This window comes from Myotis myotis, unplaced genomic scaffold, assembly GCF_014108235.1.
Source record: "Myotis myotis isolate mMyoMyo1 unplaced genomic scaffold, mMyoMyo1.p scaffold_m19_p_6, whole genome shotgun sequence".
NCBI classification, from domain to species: domain Eukaryota; kingdom Metazoa; phylum Chordata; class Mammalia; order Chiroptera; family Vespertilionidae; genus Myotis; species Myotis myotis.
Genome location: NW_023416368.1, coordinates 37,174,305 through 37,192,476, shown reverse-complemented (window position 1 = coordinate 37,192,476; position 18,172 = coordinate 37,174,305). Strand labels below are relative to the sequence as shown.

At 39.7% G+C, this 18,172-nt stretch overlaps 1 protein-coding gene across 1 annotated transcript in view; it reads left to right on the top strand.

The window, feature by feature from the left end:
* Positions 1-18,172, top strand: part of ADAMTS19 (ADAM metallopeptidase with thrombospondin type 1 motif 19) — a 213,363-nt gene that overhangs the window by 82,317 nt on the left and 112,874 nt on the right. The window contains exon 8 of the mRNA XM_036315582.1: positions 9,193-9,298. Coding sequence (XP_036171475.1) covers positions 9,193-9,298 — 106 coding nt within the window. The remainder of the gene's footprint in view (positions 1-9,192; positions 9,299-18,172) is intronic.

Here is an 18,172-nt window from a genome sequence, read left to right as displayed (position 1 = left end):
CAATATTTGTTTATAGTTACCGATTTACTTACCCTGTTTGGTGTTCTTTATCTCCTTCTTCATCTCCATGTTTTAGTCTGGGATTTTTCCTTCTGCTTGAAGAAATTTCTTTCACATTTCTTTATACCAGTATTTTGATATCATGAAGAAGGGTTTCTTCCTCCAATTTACAAAAAGATGCATTTGGATTGTGGTGACCCAGTGAATGTGGATTTGAAGTTCCCTATTTTTATGTTAAAATGTCTTTATTTCATTATAATTTTTCTCTAGTGTTTATGTCAGTGGCTTTCCTCTCACCATGGACCACTTTCTTCACTTGGTTTGTAATTTTTTTTTTTTTTAAATATATTTTATTGATTTTTTACAGAGAGAAAGGGAGAGAGATAGAGAGTTAGAAACATCGATGGGAGAGAAACATCGATCAGCTGCCTCCTGCACATCTCCCACTGGGAATGTGCCCGCAACCCAGGTACATGCCCTTGACCGGAATCGAACCCGGGACCTCTCAGTCCGCAGGCCGACGCTCTATCCACTGAGCCAAACCGGTTTCGGCTGGTTTGTAATTTTTATTTGTGACTCATCTTCAGGGTGAATATTCTGTTTGCTGGGATGATATAGTATGTCATAATCGTGATATTTCATTTGTTTTTTACTGAACTACCAAGGTTTTCTCCAGTGTATGATCAAGTTGTACATTATAGTCATGGCTTAGTATTTGTGTATGGATCTCATTTCCTTACTCACTAATACCCATCCCTGCAGATATTTTGAAACACACCCGTTATTTAATAAGACTGGTATCTTATCTGACACCCAGGTTGTGACATCAGTCACTCATGATCTTAAGACTCCATGTTTTGAGTCTTAAGCTTTATTTTTATACTTGGGAATTCTTTTTCTTCAATCTTACTATGCATTAAAATTTTTGTATATTACACAAAAGGATGCTCAGTCTACCATGATGCAGGAACACATAAATAACATTTTAATGTGTATAAAATATTCTGCACTATTTGACTACAGAAATTCACTGTACTGTTTATTAAACTAATGTTTCTTTTTGTTAGAAGTCACATTTCTCTTAATGTTCATAGAAACTGTACTGTTAAGAATGTTATAGATTTGTCAAACATTTAGAAGAAACTGGAAGCCTGTTTTTAAAATATATAACTACATGATAGTAAACTCATAACTTGTATAACTGTACTTTTATATTACTAGATCATCATCTTGTATTTTAATGGAACAGAGACAGGTAATTAACAAACTAGTGAGGCAAGTTATTTTAAAATATGTTTAAAATCCAAATTGAATGTAATCATGTAAATGGTTTTCATATGGTCTGGGCACCATCATTAATAATTCTATATATTTTTTCAAATTAGTGGATGAAATTCTTCAAAATTGTCATTTAAAGGTCCTGCATTGAATCACATCTTACATTAATCTTTGTTTCAGAAGATTTAATCTATGTAATTCCTTTAACACACTCTTAATCGAGAATGTGCTAAATACAGTGTTGATGCAGAGATGCATTACGTGGCTTGCACCTTTGAAGAACCTAAGCTACTCCTCTCTGGGTGACATCAACTCTCTTAAGCATCGCCTCACCCTTTTTCCTGTTCAGTCTATTGTTCAGGAATCACCCACACCCCCAGTTTCCACTGCCTTTCCCTGGCTATTCTCTGCCCATTCTGTGATAACAACAAGCTGTTTTCTTTCTTTTTTAAAATATATTTTTATTGATTTCAGAGAGGAAAAGAGAGGGAGAGAGAGATAGAAACATCAATGATGAGAGAGAATAATTGATTGGCTGCCTCCTGCATGCCTCACACTGGGAAGCAAGCCTGCAACGCATGCATGTGCTCTGACCAAGAATTGAACCTCGACCTCCTGGTTCTTAGGTCAACGTTGAGCCACAGGGTCTGGGCCTGTTCTCTTTTCTAAAAGCACTTCGATTTTTCTATATCAGATGTCTCTTTTTATTCTCCCATAATATCCTATGTGCATCTGTATGTCTTGATCACAGTTTAGAATGAGTACTGTTCTGGCTCATGCTTCTGAAGACACAATTAGCATGTCTTCATCTTTGTACCTTCGGCACCTGTCCCCTATTACATTACTTGTTCCGTTAGGTCTCAAGTAATAGTAGAACTCAGAGATAAATAACTCATACTGTGCAGTCATAGGATACTAGTAAATAACTTACCTAGGACTGTGCTAGGAGAGCAAGGATTTTAAACTCAAGTAGTCTAGCTAGTGGTTAAAAGCAACAGTTCTGGACCTGGATGACTGACTGACTTTTGTTAGGATACATCCATCTGATCACATAAAAACTCTGATTTCCCAATTAGTCCATTATTGTAACATGCACCCTGCATGGTTTTAGGGGTTTGATCATCTTGATCAGGCATATCATAGCATGTCCTAGGATAGTGCACTAGTTTTCAAATGAGGGATCTTGTACACTCCTGCATGACTTGATTAATTTTTAGGTGAGAAATTCAAGGCTATTTTGATTTCCTGTATATTTCCAGGGTTTTTTTTTATATTTAAAAAGGGTCTGTATTACATCTATCTTTAAATAACAGCTATATTGAATCCTTTCTTCTTCTAACCTCTACCCTTTATTATAATAGGAAACATGTGGGTTTTGGAAAGGGACTGAAAAGCATGGGCTTTTGAACAGAATAATGCAAGTCATTTAAATTAGTCATGGTTACACTCATTCTCCATAATTTTGAAGTCAAAGAAAGTCTTGGTATGTCAAATGTAAGAACAATGAAGTTAAAATTTATCAGTCTTAAAGATTCAGACTTAACAGTCACATAAAAGAAGAATAACGGTAGAGGGTCAGTTTTGATTGTTAAATTACACCCTGGTCTCTAAGAGATTTTATTAGTATTCACATTTCATTGACATATTGTCACATTTATATCTTTAATTTTGTCATTAATAAACTATTTATAGATATTTATATAAACGTGAAATATGGGTAAAGAGGAAGAAAATTACCTATAATCTCTCCACCTAATATAATTTCTATTAGCTAGTTAGCATATTTTTGTAATCTTTTTGTTCTCTTAAAATGTGATGGTATAGTTTTTAATACATAGTTGTAATCATACTCCTATGTCGATATGTACTCATCATTTTTGAATTTATTATTTTATATAAATTCATATTTTATAGTATAAATATATATCTTACATATTATAAATTATAACCTTTATCAGCATAGTATTTTACATGGCCACACAATAGTCATTGATTTCCATAACCTGTTGAGGAATCTAGGGCCCCCAGAGAGGTCACTGTTCCTTCTTTCTCTTCTCCTTTATCACAGGCTAATGCCAGGCAGATACCAAAGTTGTAAATCTGTTGCGTTCTTCTTCCATTCTTCTTTCTTCCTACTCCTACAAAATCTCTCCTGTCCGCAGATGAAAGCTCTTCATGTGAAGCAGAAGCTGTTGAGTTTTATAATCTTACCCCTCACTGTCACTGAGATTAATCTCACTGATTCTCGCCCATGTCCTATGGATGCTGGCCACCTTTTCCACCTTCCTGAGTTCATTGTGATCATGTTCATGTAATCAGTCCACTCAACACTACTTAATAATTCTTTGACCCCAATATTGATGAACTCTACTTCTACCCTTCTTTACTCTCGTGGCAATACCTAATTATGTCATGAAACTTCACCTCTGAAATCCTCAACCTGTAAATCCCACCCTCTTATCACAATCTTCAATACTTTTTTGGAAAGTGTCTGTTCTTTTTCAATGTTCATTGATGTATTCATTCTCCTGACAACTGGATTCTATTCTCCAAATCATCAGGCTCCATTTGACCTTACTTCTTAACTTATCTAGCCTAGGGCATACAAGTTCTATTCCTTTTTTCCCGTTCAGTTTTACTGCCAACTCTTATATCCTTTGATTCTTCCTTTACAACTGATCTATAAAACCTCAACCCAAATTTAATCCAAATATTACTCTTCTCTGTTTCAGCCAATAGGTTGGATATTCACAACTGGATATATTAGTGTTACTCTCTAGGCTCATGCCCTTCACTACCAGCTGAATCATCTTTTTTCTCATCAATTTACATTAAGTTTTCCACTAGCACTTAATCAGCTGTCTTTCCCATTTCTCTCAGTTGTTATTCTAAGCTTTTGTTTCTTTTCCAAAAAATACTATTCAACTCCCATCCACTTTTGACCCATGCATCAGACAATGTCCCCTGTTTTTCACTGAGACATACAAGAATATCATAAAGTAATTTTCTTAACAAGCTATATCTAAGAAAGTCCTACAGCAATCATACTCTATTGTGAAACTGTAAACATTTGTATTTAAGTCAGCAGGAAAAACAAGGAGCTCAATATCATAGATATATTTTACCAGTATGTTGGAAATCCTAGCCAATGTAGTAAAATTACAGAAAAATATTGTGTGTGTGTGTGTGTGTGTACTTTATACTGCACTAGAGGCCTGGTGCACAGATTCGTGCACTAGTGGGGTCCCTCAGCTTGGCCTGTGGGGATTGGGCCGAAACTGGCCCTCCGACATCCCTCGAGGGGTCCTGATTGCGAGAGGGTGCAGGCCAGGCTGAGGGACCCCACTGGTGCACTATTGAGGCCGGGGAGGGACCATAGGAGGGCTCCAGGGCGTGTCTGGCCCATCTTGCCCAGTCCCGATCAGCCGGATCCCAGCAGCAAGCTAACCTACCGGTTGAAGCATCTGTCCCCTGGTGGTCAGTGCGTGTCATAGCGACCGGTTGAACAGTAGAATGGTTGGACACTTAGCATATTAAGCTTTTATTATACAGGATACTAGGGGCCCGGTGCACGAAATTCGTGCACTGGGTGTGTGTAGGGGGGAGTGTCCCTCAGCCCAGCCTGCCCCCTCTCACATACTGGGAGCCCTCAGGCATTGACCCTGCAATCGCATCACCCTCCAATCGCAGGATCGACCCCTTGCCCAGGCCTGACGCCTCTGACAGAGGTGTCAGGCCTGGGCAGGGGACCCTCATTTCCCCCCATCACTGGTTCTGCCCCCAGCCCAGGCCTGATGCCTCTGGCCCAGGCATCAGGCCTGGGCAGGGGACCCCCAGACCCCTCCGATTGCTGGCTCTGCCCCTTGCCCAGGCCTGATGCCTCGGCCAGAGGCGTAGACCCCCATCACCCTCTGATTGCCTGATCGGCCCCTTGCCCAGGCCTGACGCCTCCGCCAGAGGTGTCAGGCTTGGACAGGGGACCCCCATCTCCCCCCGATCACTGGCTCTGATCCCCGCCCAGGCCTGAGGCCTCTGGCCCAGGAATCATGTCTGGGCAGGGGACCCCCATCTCCCTCTGATCGCTTGCTCCACCCCCCGCCCAAGCCTGACGCCTCTGACCCAGGCTTCAGGCCTGGGCAAGGGGACCATCATATCCCCCCAATCCCCGGCTCCGCCCCCCACCCAGGCCTGATGCCTCAGCCAGAAGAGTTGACCCTCATCACCCTCCGATCACCAATCACCGGATCGGCCCCTTGACCAGGCCTGAGGCCTCCGGCAGAGGTGTCAGGCCTGGGCAGGGGATCCCCAGCTCCCCGCGGTTGCAGGCTCCGCCCCTGCCCAGGCCTAACGCCTCTGGCCGAGGCATTAGGCCTGGGCAGGGGACTCCCAGCTCCCCGCGATCTCCCGCTCTGCCCCTGCCCAGGCCTAACACCTCTGGCTGAGGCGTTAGGCCTGGGCAGGGGACCCCCAGCTCCCCGCGGTTGCAGGCTCTGCCCCTGCCCAGGCCTAACGCCTCTGGCCAAGGCGTTAGGCCTGGGCAGGGGACTCCCAGCTCCCCGCGATCTCCCACTCTGCCCCTGCCCAGGCCTAACACCTCTGGCCGAGGCGTCGGCCTGGGCAGCGGGGACCCGCAGCGGCAGCAGCGCCGCGATCTCCCACTCTGCCCCTGCCCAGGCCTAACACCTCTGGCCTAGGCATCCGGCCCGGGCAGCAGGGACCCTCAGTGGCAGCGGGGGGTGCCGCGATCGAGCGGGCTTTGCCCTTGCCCCTGCAGGACGCCTCTGGCTGAGGCGTCCGGCTCGGGCAGCGGGGACCCACAGCTGCAGCGGCCGCGCGATTGTGGGCTTCGCTTTAGGCCCAGGCAAGGGACCCCTAGCTCCCCGGACTGCCAGCTTCGACTGTGCCCAGCTCCCATTGCTGGCTCCAACCCTACTTCCTGCTATCACTGGCCAGGGTGGCAAAGGCGCCTGATTCTCAGATCATGGCTGGGGGGCAGGGCAAAGGCCCCAGGGCTGCCTTTGCCCTGCCCCCCACCTCTTAGCTCCCCCCTGGATTTCCGATCACTGTAAGTGGCAGGGGGCTTCTTCCTGCTTTCCCTTTCGCCTCCCTGCATTGTCCCTACATATGCAAATTAACCGCCATCTTTGTTGGCAGTTAACTGCCATCTCAGTTGGCAGTTAATTTGCATATAGCCCTGATTAGCCAATGAAAAGGGTAGCGCCGTACGCCAATTACCATTTTTCTCTTTTATTAGTGTAGATGGTGATGATATTTAGTTGTGGTGAAAAAAGTGGTGAAATAGATAAGCATCCTAAGGGAAATTTTGTACCAAATTGTAGTTATTGGCATGCTAATTACAGTTTAGCTTAATTTAGTACGTCTGTAGGAATTTTAAGCTCAAACTACATCTTTAAAAATTTTTTTAAAGCTCATAGGAATTTTAATATTCTATTGATAAGGAGATACTTTCTTTTTACCTTCCTTCTCTCCCTCCCTCCTTTCTGTCTTCTTTTCTTCACTTATGACACAAGTTCAATTAGTTCTTAAATCTTCATTTTCCACTTTTTGTTGTATCAATAAGTACATGACTTAGCTCTCTTAAAATTCACATTATGTTTAAGAATTATTAAAGGCTTTTATTTCATTTGTTGTTTAATGGAACTAAATAAAGAATATGTTTTTTCTTCCTTCTCTTCTCACTTCCCCAACCCCTCCCCATTTATCACTACCTCCATCTTTCCTTCTTACTTTATCTTGATTTAACTTTGGAGTACTTTCAATTGCCTTAAATAAGCAAAATGAACTAGTAGGGCTTATCATCTGTCCATTTATCCATTATCCATCCATCCACCTATACATTCATAAGGAAGTAATTTAATCTATTTGTAGATTTAAAATTTCTATAAAATCTATTTTTACTTACAAATATTTAGAGAAAAAACACATCTATATGTATATTTAATCTCAGTTGTTTCTGTAGTTATATTTTTAAAATAATATGTTTATACTATATCTCATTTAAAGAATATATCTCATTTTCCTGATAGGCTAGTGTAGGGGTGGGCAAACTTTTTGACTCGAGGGCCACAATGGGTTCTTAAACTGGACCGGAGGGCCGGAACAAAAGCATGGATAGAGTGTTTGTGTGAACTAATATAAATTCAAAGTAAACATCATTACATAAAAGGGTACGGTCTTTTTTTTTTTTTTTAGTTTTATTCATTTCAAAGGGGCTGGATCCGGCCCACGGGCCGTAGTTTGCCCACGGCTGGGCTAGTGAATACCAGGCCTTCACATTCTGTATGAAGGTTTTGAATGAGTAGTAGAAGATTTTAAATATATTTTTATTTAATCTCCATTTTCAACCCTCCAGTAATGCCTCTCCTCAAACCTGTGTGCCTCAGATCTTGAGCCTCTGTGGAGTTCTACCTCCCTCATAAACTCCTTCTCTCCTGCCATTTGGCTGTGGCTTCACTAAATCTATTCATATTCGTCCATGAGTTTTTTTTTTTCCCAAAAATGGGCAAGTTGATTTATTCTTTTATTTAAATTTAATTATTTCTTACCATTATATTTTAAGTTTCTGCAAGGAGGAGAAAACTCACAAGCAGCCAGCTAACCATCTTTAACTAGAGGCAACTCTGCTCTAGATTGTTATCAGACGCAAAATACATGTTGGCTGACAGATCAAATCAAAGCTGGGTTCAAACACTCATTCTGTCATATTTAGTAGTCATGTGATATTTGGGAAATCATTTTGCCTGTTCAGGCCTTTATAATTTATAATAAGATTAAATGCGTTTTATAAGGATATGAGAATTAGAGAATATACAGTGAATTCAATAAAGCTAGATATTATTTTAATAATTTTTGTTAAATAATTTTGTGAAAATGCAGTAAAATTTACATTTAGAATATTTCATTTCCTTGTGTTAAATGATATTTATTCAGGGATATATCTGTGTTGGTAAAATAGCACATACATCTTTGAAAAAGAGTTATGATTTCAGATATTATCATCTGTACTGATAATTTAAACCAGAAGATCAAATATCTTGCCAGAGGTTTTATCTTAAATAATATTTCAGTATTATACACTCTTCAGTTGGGTCATCTTATTAGCCAAGAAATTTTTGAGGAAACATTATAAATTTTCCAAATATCACAGACAGTTTTTTAAAAATATACATTTTTATTGATTTCAGCGAGGAAGGGAGAGAGAGAGAGAGAATGAGAGAGAGAGAGAGAGAGAGAGAGAGAGAGAGAGAGAGAGAGACATCAATGATGAGATAGAATCATTGACCGGCTGCCTCCTGCACGCCCCCTGCTGGTGATCGAGCCTGCAACTCGGGCATGTGCCCTTGACCTGAATGGAACCCAGGACCCTTCAGTCCCCAGGCTGACGCTCTATCCACTGAGCCAAACCGGCTAGGGCCACAGATAGTTTCTGTCATATTAATTAAAATGGTATTCCACAATATTAAATTTCAAAATGTATTAACTCAAAATATAAATGTAAGTACAAGAATATCCTATATGTAGTTTATTTTATTTTAGGATATTTCTTTGAGACTAGGTTCTTCACAAGAATTGAAAAATATTTAACATAACCGTTGTTTTTTTGTTTACATTTCTAAGTTTCTGAGTTTCATTTATCTTAAATTACAATGAAAAGTGGTCATTATAAATGTATTTTTATAGTATGCCTTTTGAGAATTGGATAATTGATTAAATCATCAGTTTATGAGTGACTTATACATATGCATTTCCTCCTAAAATTCCACTTATAAAGGCTAGATATTATATTTTAATGTTGACTTTTTTTGTTTCTTCACTTTTTGTTTCTTCTATTAGTACCTAGCATAAGTATTTGCATTTTAATTCTGAAATATCATTAATGTTTGTGTTTTCTAGGTATAGCTTATTTGAGTGGAATGTGTAGTGAAAAGAGGAAATGTATTATTGCTGAAGACAATGGTCTAAATCTTGCATTTACAATTGCTCATGAAATGGGTCACAAGTAAGTAAAAATTCTGGCTATGGTAGCAGATCTTTACAATTTGAGTTATTGAGTTACTTGCATACATTTTTCTTTGTTTTTTTAATGCTCACCTGAGGATACATTTTTATTGATTTTAGGGAGAGAGGAAGGTAGAGAGAGAAACATTGATGTGAGAGTGATACACCAATCGGTTGCTTCCTGTATGCACCAACTGGGTATTTAACCCACAACCTGGGTATGTGCTCTGATGGGAAATTGAGCCACCTGGCGAGGGAGCATATATATTTTTTTCTTTGGGCTCAAGCTTTTAAAAAATCAGGGAAACAAGAAGAAGTGGAGAAGAACTTCTAATTTAGAAAGTGTCTTCTGAATATTGTAACCATTCCTGATAGATTGAATAACATTTTATTACATTATTAAAATGCTCATCAGGACAGTAATTACATGGCATATGATTGATTTCACTACACATTTTCAAATGAAATAAACATTGCAATAATCATGGCACTACAAAGCTGTGTATTATTTAAAAATCTAAGTAAAACACTTTGAACAAGTTTAAATACTTTTAGTCTATAATGGTACCCATGTTTATTATTGCCCGACATAGAGTAAAGGAATTAATCTTCATGGTTTAAGGATAATGTATTTGAAAGAGAATTAAACTGGATACATAATTAACATGTAACAACATTAACTATGTCTCAGGCAGAATCTAAGCATTTGACATCAATTAGTTCATTTAAAACGAATAAAAAGAAAGCATCTCATTTTACAGATAATATTAATAATAGCAATAAATAATTATTAATAGTAACACTTATATAGCACTGACTATGTGCCAGGCACATTTCTATGTGCTCTAGGGAAGTTAATTTACCTTTTCAAAGTTATAAAAACAGTAAGTGTTGGAGGAAGGATTTGAACTCAAGTCATCTAACGCAGGCCATACTATTGTGAATTTCTTTGTTATCTGTTTGCTACTTTTGGACCCTAAATCACTCACCAGTAAAATGGGGATAACATCTGTGTCATGAGGCCTATGCACATATTTACAGGCAGTATATTCAGTATACAGACTGAAAGTTGATTGTTGGCTTTCCTACACGGTCACAGCATCAGCAGTACAAATGAAAAGTACTTTAATTGGACTCAGATTTAGTGAGGTCCTTTCAGGGAGGTAGGTGATCATTATGGCGGCTTATTTGGTCAAAGACATATTTAGTTTGGCTGATGGTATTTATAAAAGTGAATCAGTTGCCAGCATTAAAAAGTATAAATTTGACATAAAAAAATTGAAATTCCAGACTTGGCAACACTAGACCCACAGTCCCATATGGCAGCCATTCCTTGGAGCTGAGTAGCGTCTGTACCCTGCAGACTGGGCCCATCTTTCCTAGCTCATCGCAGGCTACAGCACTCTCCTATCAGATGTCCGGCTCACTTCATTTTCATTATGTGCCTGGACTATGTAGACAATGGAGTAAAGTTATGTTTGATTGATGTAGGAAAGCTTAGAAGACAACTTATATAGGATATTACAGTGTTTGATTTTAAAAAAAAAACCCCACCTTTTTAATCAGGTAAATGAAGTATAGGAAAATAATCAAGACATAATTATACAGCTCAGTGAATTATCAAAAATTGAATATACCTGTGTGCTTATAACCTAGTCCAAGACATTATCAATGGTGATCAATTTTTGATGTGACTATTTAAATCTGTAGATCTGCTTTGAGTGTTCAGTTGAGTGCTCTAGAATGCAAGTTTGTTATTCAGAAAAGAAAAAAAAGGAGATAGACTTTAATATGCAATGCAATAACCTCATTCAGTATTGCATCCCACATATGATAGGATTTAGAATTTTAATTCCAAAACAGTTTTTATAATCTAAAGATACTTTAGTTTAATCGTACCAAGAAAAACCATGTGCATCATTAGAATGTAAATATTGAGAATAATGTTTAAAGGCAAGAAAAAAGTTATCATTAAAAAATTTTAAGACAATAAATGCAAATTAATCATAAATATAATTCTTATAAATTAAAGGCATGTTTCTGAATAATTATAATTTTCACTCTTAAGCCATGCATTAACAGCTTGATATACAAGCAATCTGAATACATTTTTATACCACAGATGTTAAGTGATTTTGTCAAGTACCCTGAATAGTAGGTTTACTTTCAAAAGTTATTTTACTTTTTAAAAACAGATATGTAAAATTACTTTATTCACTCGCTGTTGTATTCTTAAATGTATTAAAGGAACCAGTCACAATACATGTTACTTTATTAACATGTAAGGCTTGGTCAAGAACCTACAGCTACTTAAACACAAAACTAAATGATATGATTTAAGGAAAGGCCACTTCAACTTTATGTAGTAGAAACATTGCTTTATGACCAGGAACTCAGGTTGGAATGGCTAAAATGGTAGTAAAATATTATTTTACTTGACTTTTATAGAACTGTACCCAAAATCAATAGAGGTGTGCCAAAGGTATGTGTAATGCTTGATGGATTAAGACCAGGACATGTGATATATGTTGAGCTACTTCATTGCTAAAAGTTCTCCTTACTAGGAAGCGGGTATTTGTCTTAAAGTAGAGATTAGTGCTTTTTTAAAATATGTTTTTGTTGATTTTTAGAGAGCGAGGAAGGGAGAGGGATGGAGAGATAGAAACATCAACGAGAGAGCAAGATTGATTGGCTGCCTCCTGAATGCCCCCCCCTCCCCCTCCCCCCCGGGGATCGAGCCAGCAACCCAGGCATGTGCTTTGACTGGGAATTACACCCATGACATCTTGTTTCATGGGTCGACCCTCAGCCACTGAGCCACACTGGCTGGGCGAGACTAGTGCTTTCTTGATGCTAGATATTAGGAGACAATAGCAGTGAGAATAATGGCATCGTTATAAAGAAATAAACAGGAGGGAGTTCATCTACATAAATTCAATGTAAGACATAATGCACAATGAAAGAAAAATGTGGGTGAAAGCACCGAATTCTAGACCAGCAGGGAGGGTAAAGGGCAAAGGGGGTCAGACATATGGTGATAGAAGATTTGACTTTGGGTGGTCAGCACACAATGCAATATACAGGTCATGTATCATAGAAATGTACATTTGAAACCTGCGTAATCTTATTAACCAACTAGAGGCCAGTTGCATGAAATTCATGCAAGAGTAGGCCTTCCTTCCCCCGGGTGCTGGCACTGGCTTGCCTCTGGCATCCGAGACCTGGGTTTCTTTCTGGGCGCCAGCAGGCACCCGGGACCCAGGCTTCCCTCGCAGCCCCGGCTTCGTCTGGAAGGTCGTCTGGTCTAATTAGCATATTATACTTTTACTAGAGGCCCGGTGCACAAAAATCTGTGCACTCGGGGGGGGTCCCTCAGCCCGGCCTGTGCCCTCTCGCAGTCTGGGACCCCACGGGAGATAACGACCTGCTGGTAGAGGGCAGGCCCAACCCCTAGGCTCAGCCCCTGGTTGGGCTCAGAGCAGGGCTGATTGGGGAGTGGGACGCCACCCCCTGTCATGCACAGAGCAGGGTGGATCGGGAGGTTGCGATGCCACCCTCAGTCATGCTCAAGGTAAGGCCGATTGGGGGGTTGGGGCACCGCCCTCTGTCACACTCAAGGCAGGGTCGATGGGGAGGTTGTGGCGCCACCCCCTGTCATGCACAGAGCAGGGCCAATCAGGGGGTTGGGGCACTTCCCCCTGTCACGCACAGAGCAGGGCCCATCAAGGGGTTGGGGAGCTCCCCCCTGTCAGGCACAGAGCAGGGCGGATCAGGGGGTTGGGTCACCACCCTCTATCACCCACAGAGCAGGGCCGATCAGGGGATTGGGGCGCCGCCACTGTCACACTCAGGGCAGGGCCGATGGGGAGGTTATGGTTCTACCCCGTCACACACAGAGGAGGGCCCATTGGGGAGGTGGGGGGTTTGGGGCGCCGCACCCTGTCACACAGAGCCGCAGGGCGATCAGGGTTGGGGTGCCTTCCCCTGTCATGAACAGAGCAGGGCGGATAGGGAGGTTGTGGCCCCGACCCCTGTCACACACAGAGCTGCAGGGCAATCAGGGGGTTTGGGCGCTGCCCCCTGTCACACTGATCCCGGTGTAGGGAGGCCTCTCAGCTCCGCTGATCCCGGTGCTGGGAGGCATATTACCCTTTTACTATATAGGATAGAGGCCTGGTGCACAGGTGGGGGCCGGCTGGTTTGCCCTGAAGGGTGTCCTGGATCAGGGTGGGGGTCCCCACTGGGGTGCCTGGCCAGTCTGGGTGAGGGACTGAGGGCTGTTTTCAGGCTGGCGGGTGACTGAAGCTCCCAACTGCTCCTTTTTTTCTTTTTATTTTTTTTATTCTGGGCCAGCTTTAGCTCTGGCTCCAGCTCTGAGGCCTCTGCTGCTGAAAGCAGGCATCTGGTTTGTTTGGGTTCTATAGTCAAAACACTGTATCAACTCCAGCTCTGAGATCCGGCGGGCTGAAAGCAGGTTTCTGGGGTTTTGTTTAGCTTCTATATTTGTAACTATGTTTCAAACTGCAAGCTCAGAGGCCGGCAAGGCAGGCGGGGAACGTTGGTTTCCTCCGTCACTGAAGCAAGCAAGCCTCATGTTAGCTTCAAGCTTCCGGGTTGCTGGCCGACTTCTTGACTGGCAGTTAATTTGCATATCTCGGTCATTAGCCAGTGGGAAGGGTAGCAGTTGTATGCTAATTACCATGATTCTCTTTTATTAGATAGGATTATTATAGATGTCACCCCAATAAATTTAATTTAAAAAGTGTTTAAAAAATGGAAAAAAAGAAAGGAGAATGTTAGTATATATATTATATATCCTCTCAAAAAGGAAAAAAAAATATATATATATCCTCTCAAATAGGAAGTTTCCATAGATGTTAGATCATTATATCTATGAATCCTGTGTATACACCCACCAAACATATCAATTGAGCTCTTTTGTTTTATTTTTTAAAATACATTTTTATTGATTTCAGAGAAGAAGGGAGCAGGAGAGAGATAGAAACATCAGTGATTGGAGAGAATCATTGATTGGCTGCCTCCTGCTACACAACCCCTGCTGGGGATGGAGCCCACATCCTGGGCATGTGCCTTGAGCAGGACTCAAACCACCATCTTCTGGTTTCCTGGTTCAAAAGTGGATGCTCAACCACTGATCCATGCCGGCCGGGTGAGCTCTTTTGATTTAGAAAGATGCCAGGATTGAATATTGAAAAAACAATTTTATCTATCTTCTATCATCTATCTCTTTATCTATCTGTCATCTATGTATCTATGTATCTCTGTATCTATGTATCTATCTATCTATCATCTATCTATCTATCTATCTATCTATCTATCTACCTACCTACCTTCCTATCTATCTTCTATCTACCATCTATTTTTGAAGAGAAAAAAGATAACTAAATACTTATGGCATTAATCAGAAAATGGGAAAAATGTAGGGCTCTTTTAATTAGAGGTGTAATTAAGAGTTAATTCCTTAAGTAAAACTGTTAAATTCTTGGTTTCTTTCTTTTTTTTTATATATATATATATTTTATTGATTTTTTACAGAGAGGAAGGGAGAGAGATAGAGAGTTAGAAACATCAATGAGAGAGAAACATCAATCAGCTGCCTCCTGCACATCTCCTACTGGGGATGTGCCCGCAACCCAGGTACATGCCCTTGACCGGAATCGAACCTGGGACCTTTCAGTCCGCAGGCCGACGCTCTATCCACTGAGCCAAACCGGTTTCGGCATTGGTTTTGGCTTGGTTTCTTTCTTTTAGGATTTCTTTTTCTTTTTGTTTTTTGTTTTGTTATTATTTCTTCCCCTCTAGTTCCCTATATGGATCAGAAAAATGGATCATATAATTCTGCATCCATAATTTTAAAGTGGCAGAATAATTCCATTTAAACTTGTCAATTCAAGGATACCTTTATAATCACACATGAAATATTTCTAAATTGATTTTTGCCTTGAATTTCATTTCTAGAAATTCCCAGAGCAACACCATATATAGCTGGGAAAATCAATATGGGAAAAATCAATATGGGCCACCAAGGGGTGAGAATTTGAGTTATCAAAGAAAACAAAAAAATCCTTCTTTTACTATTTCAAAGGAATCTTAAATAATGTCAGCAAAAATGTATCAAATTTTTCTCTTTGGAATTTATCAATTTAAAATACCTTATATGAAGTTATATTAAAAACGTAAGTTAGAATCATAGCAACAGAAGAGAAATAAGTGATTTTTGTGGTTGTTGTTAACCCTCACTTGAGAATATTTTCCGTTGATTTTCTAGACAAAGTGAAACGGGGAAGGAGAGATAGAGAGAGAAACTTTGATGTGAGAAAGACACGTCGAGTGGTTGCCTCCTGCAAGTACCCCGGCTTGGGCAGGGGATTGAGGTGCATGCCCTTGACTGGAATGGAACTGGAGATATTTCAGTCCGTGGTCCAATGCTCTATGCACTGAACCAAACTGGCTAGGGCAGAAATAAATGATTTTTACCAATGTTTCATGTTTCCCTTTCAAAATTATTTTTCTTTTTAAACAATAGGTTTGGGAAGTGATTATTTATCTTGGAACCCAAAATTTCAAGAATGGAATATTTTATTTGGTATTGAGTGTTTTTATACTTATGAAATAGGAATGAGATCTTCATTAATTTACTGTGATAAGGGCTAAAACTTTTTTTATAAATTAAAATATTCATGAATTTGACAGGGTTTGTTGAGTGCATACATATACACACTCACTACATTTTATATATTTTATATGATCTTGATGAGCAGCAATTTGTTGGAGAAAGAAATTTTCCTTTGATTTTAAGCCACAATTTGTTATTAATACATTAATTGCAGTTAGTTGGATTATGGTGTTGGAGGAGAAGGTCCCCAAGATCACCCTGAGGTTCCATGATTTACTAAAGGACTCACAAAATTCAGCAAATCAGTTTAACTCATAATTATGGTTTATTATAGCAAAAAGATGTAGATAAAAATCAGCAAAGGAAAAAGGCACGGGGCAGGGTCCAGGAGACACCTGGCACAAGCTTCTACTTGCCCTTGCTCATTGCACTTATACAGACAGTGCTAAACGCTCCCAACCACAATGTGTGAAAACATGCACAGAGGATTGCCAACCGGAGAAGCCAACCTGAGCTGGTATCTAGGGTTTTTACTAGAGTTTGGTCATGTAGGCCTGGCTGACCACCCACAAGGCAGGCCTTCAGTCTCCATCTGCTTCAGAGGTCAAGTTGGCTCAAGTCCTCCCCTCAAGTGACATTGCTTGTATAAACTAACCACATAAACAAAGATACTCCTACCAGGCAGGATATCCAGAAGCTTAAAGGTTACCTCCCAGGGCCAAGCAAGGACCAGACCTTTCTTTGGAATGTGGAGGTTTTGGACCACCCAAACTCGTGGAGTTAACTCTTTACCGCACATTTACACAATAATTTTGAAGGCTTAAAATATATTTGTTAGGTTGTTAAAGGCTATCTAGCAAAAATAATGTCTCCTGCTATCAGCAGGCATTGCACTAAATACTGGATGTCCTTACCTAATCCAATCTCATGAAAATCTTGAGCTAAGTATTGTTATTGTCTTTTTACAGATGAGGAAACTGAAGTTAATAGAGATTAATTTTTTAGCATTTCTTGTTTGATATGAAGGACATACTTTTTGATCAAATATATTCTTAAGATTTCCTCTTAGTTAATTTAATCTTGTTTTTTAATGTTTTTGACCAATAGATATTTTTAGTAGTCAAATCCCATATTTTCTTTTATTATTTCTTCTATAGCTTTTTGCAATTAGAAGAGCTTCCTCATTATAAAATTAGGGGAACACATTTTTGTCCAGTTGTTTTATATTTTCTTCTCTCTCCTTTCCTTCTAGCCATTTAACATCTAGAATTTACTATAGTGTATGTAGTGAAGTTCTTGCCATTAAATTTTATTTTCTCAGTAATTGCTCAGTAAATGACCTTGCTATTCAAAATATGGTTGTGATGTGATAAGGAGCTATGCCAGGATACAGATGGTATATTTCCGTAAAAAAGAGTTCACCTAATGGCAGCCAGGGCACAGACCACACTCTGAGTAACCCTATCACATAACACATTAACTCTAAGCCAGTGTTGCATAGGAAGTCACATTTGAGTTGCTAAAGAGTAATCTTTTAATGTTGCATGAAAGGTGGTCTGTTCTTGAATCATACATTTCTGTCCTCATATATTTGTGAAGAACTTTTAGACACAAATCCTGGATGCAATCCATTGCAGATAATAAGTTGTTCTTTTGTACAAATATTTTGTGGGTGTTTGAAATTGTTTTGTTATATAAATATATACCACATATATATGTAATATACATGTGGTATGTTTTTCTTTTTTGTTCTCTATATATTATATCTATTATACATATCATATCCTCTTTTCTTTAGGGCCACAAATATTTTAGTCCTTTTTGTGAATTCCAACCAAAAGTAAAATAACCCTTTTAATGTTGGGTAAAATTAATTAATTATTCATTTTAATTAATGACCAAAGTTTTCAAATTAAGAAGTTAGAAAAATAACAACAAAAAGCAAAAGGAAGAAATCACAAAGAGTAGGAAACAATAAAAGAAAAATGCAATAAAATTGAAGACCAAAGCTAAAATTAGATCTGTTAAAATGTAAATAAAATTGACAAATATAAGATCGATAAGAAAGTTCACAATTCAACCATATTAGAAATGAGCAAAGGAGGCATAATACAGATGACAAAGATATTGAAAAGATACTAATATACGAAATATTTTCATGGCAACAAATTAAGAACAGGGGATCCCTGGCTGATGCATCATCCCATACACCAAAAGGTAGGGGGTTCAATTCCCTGT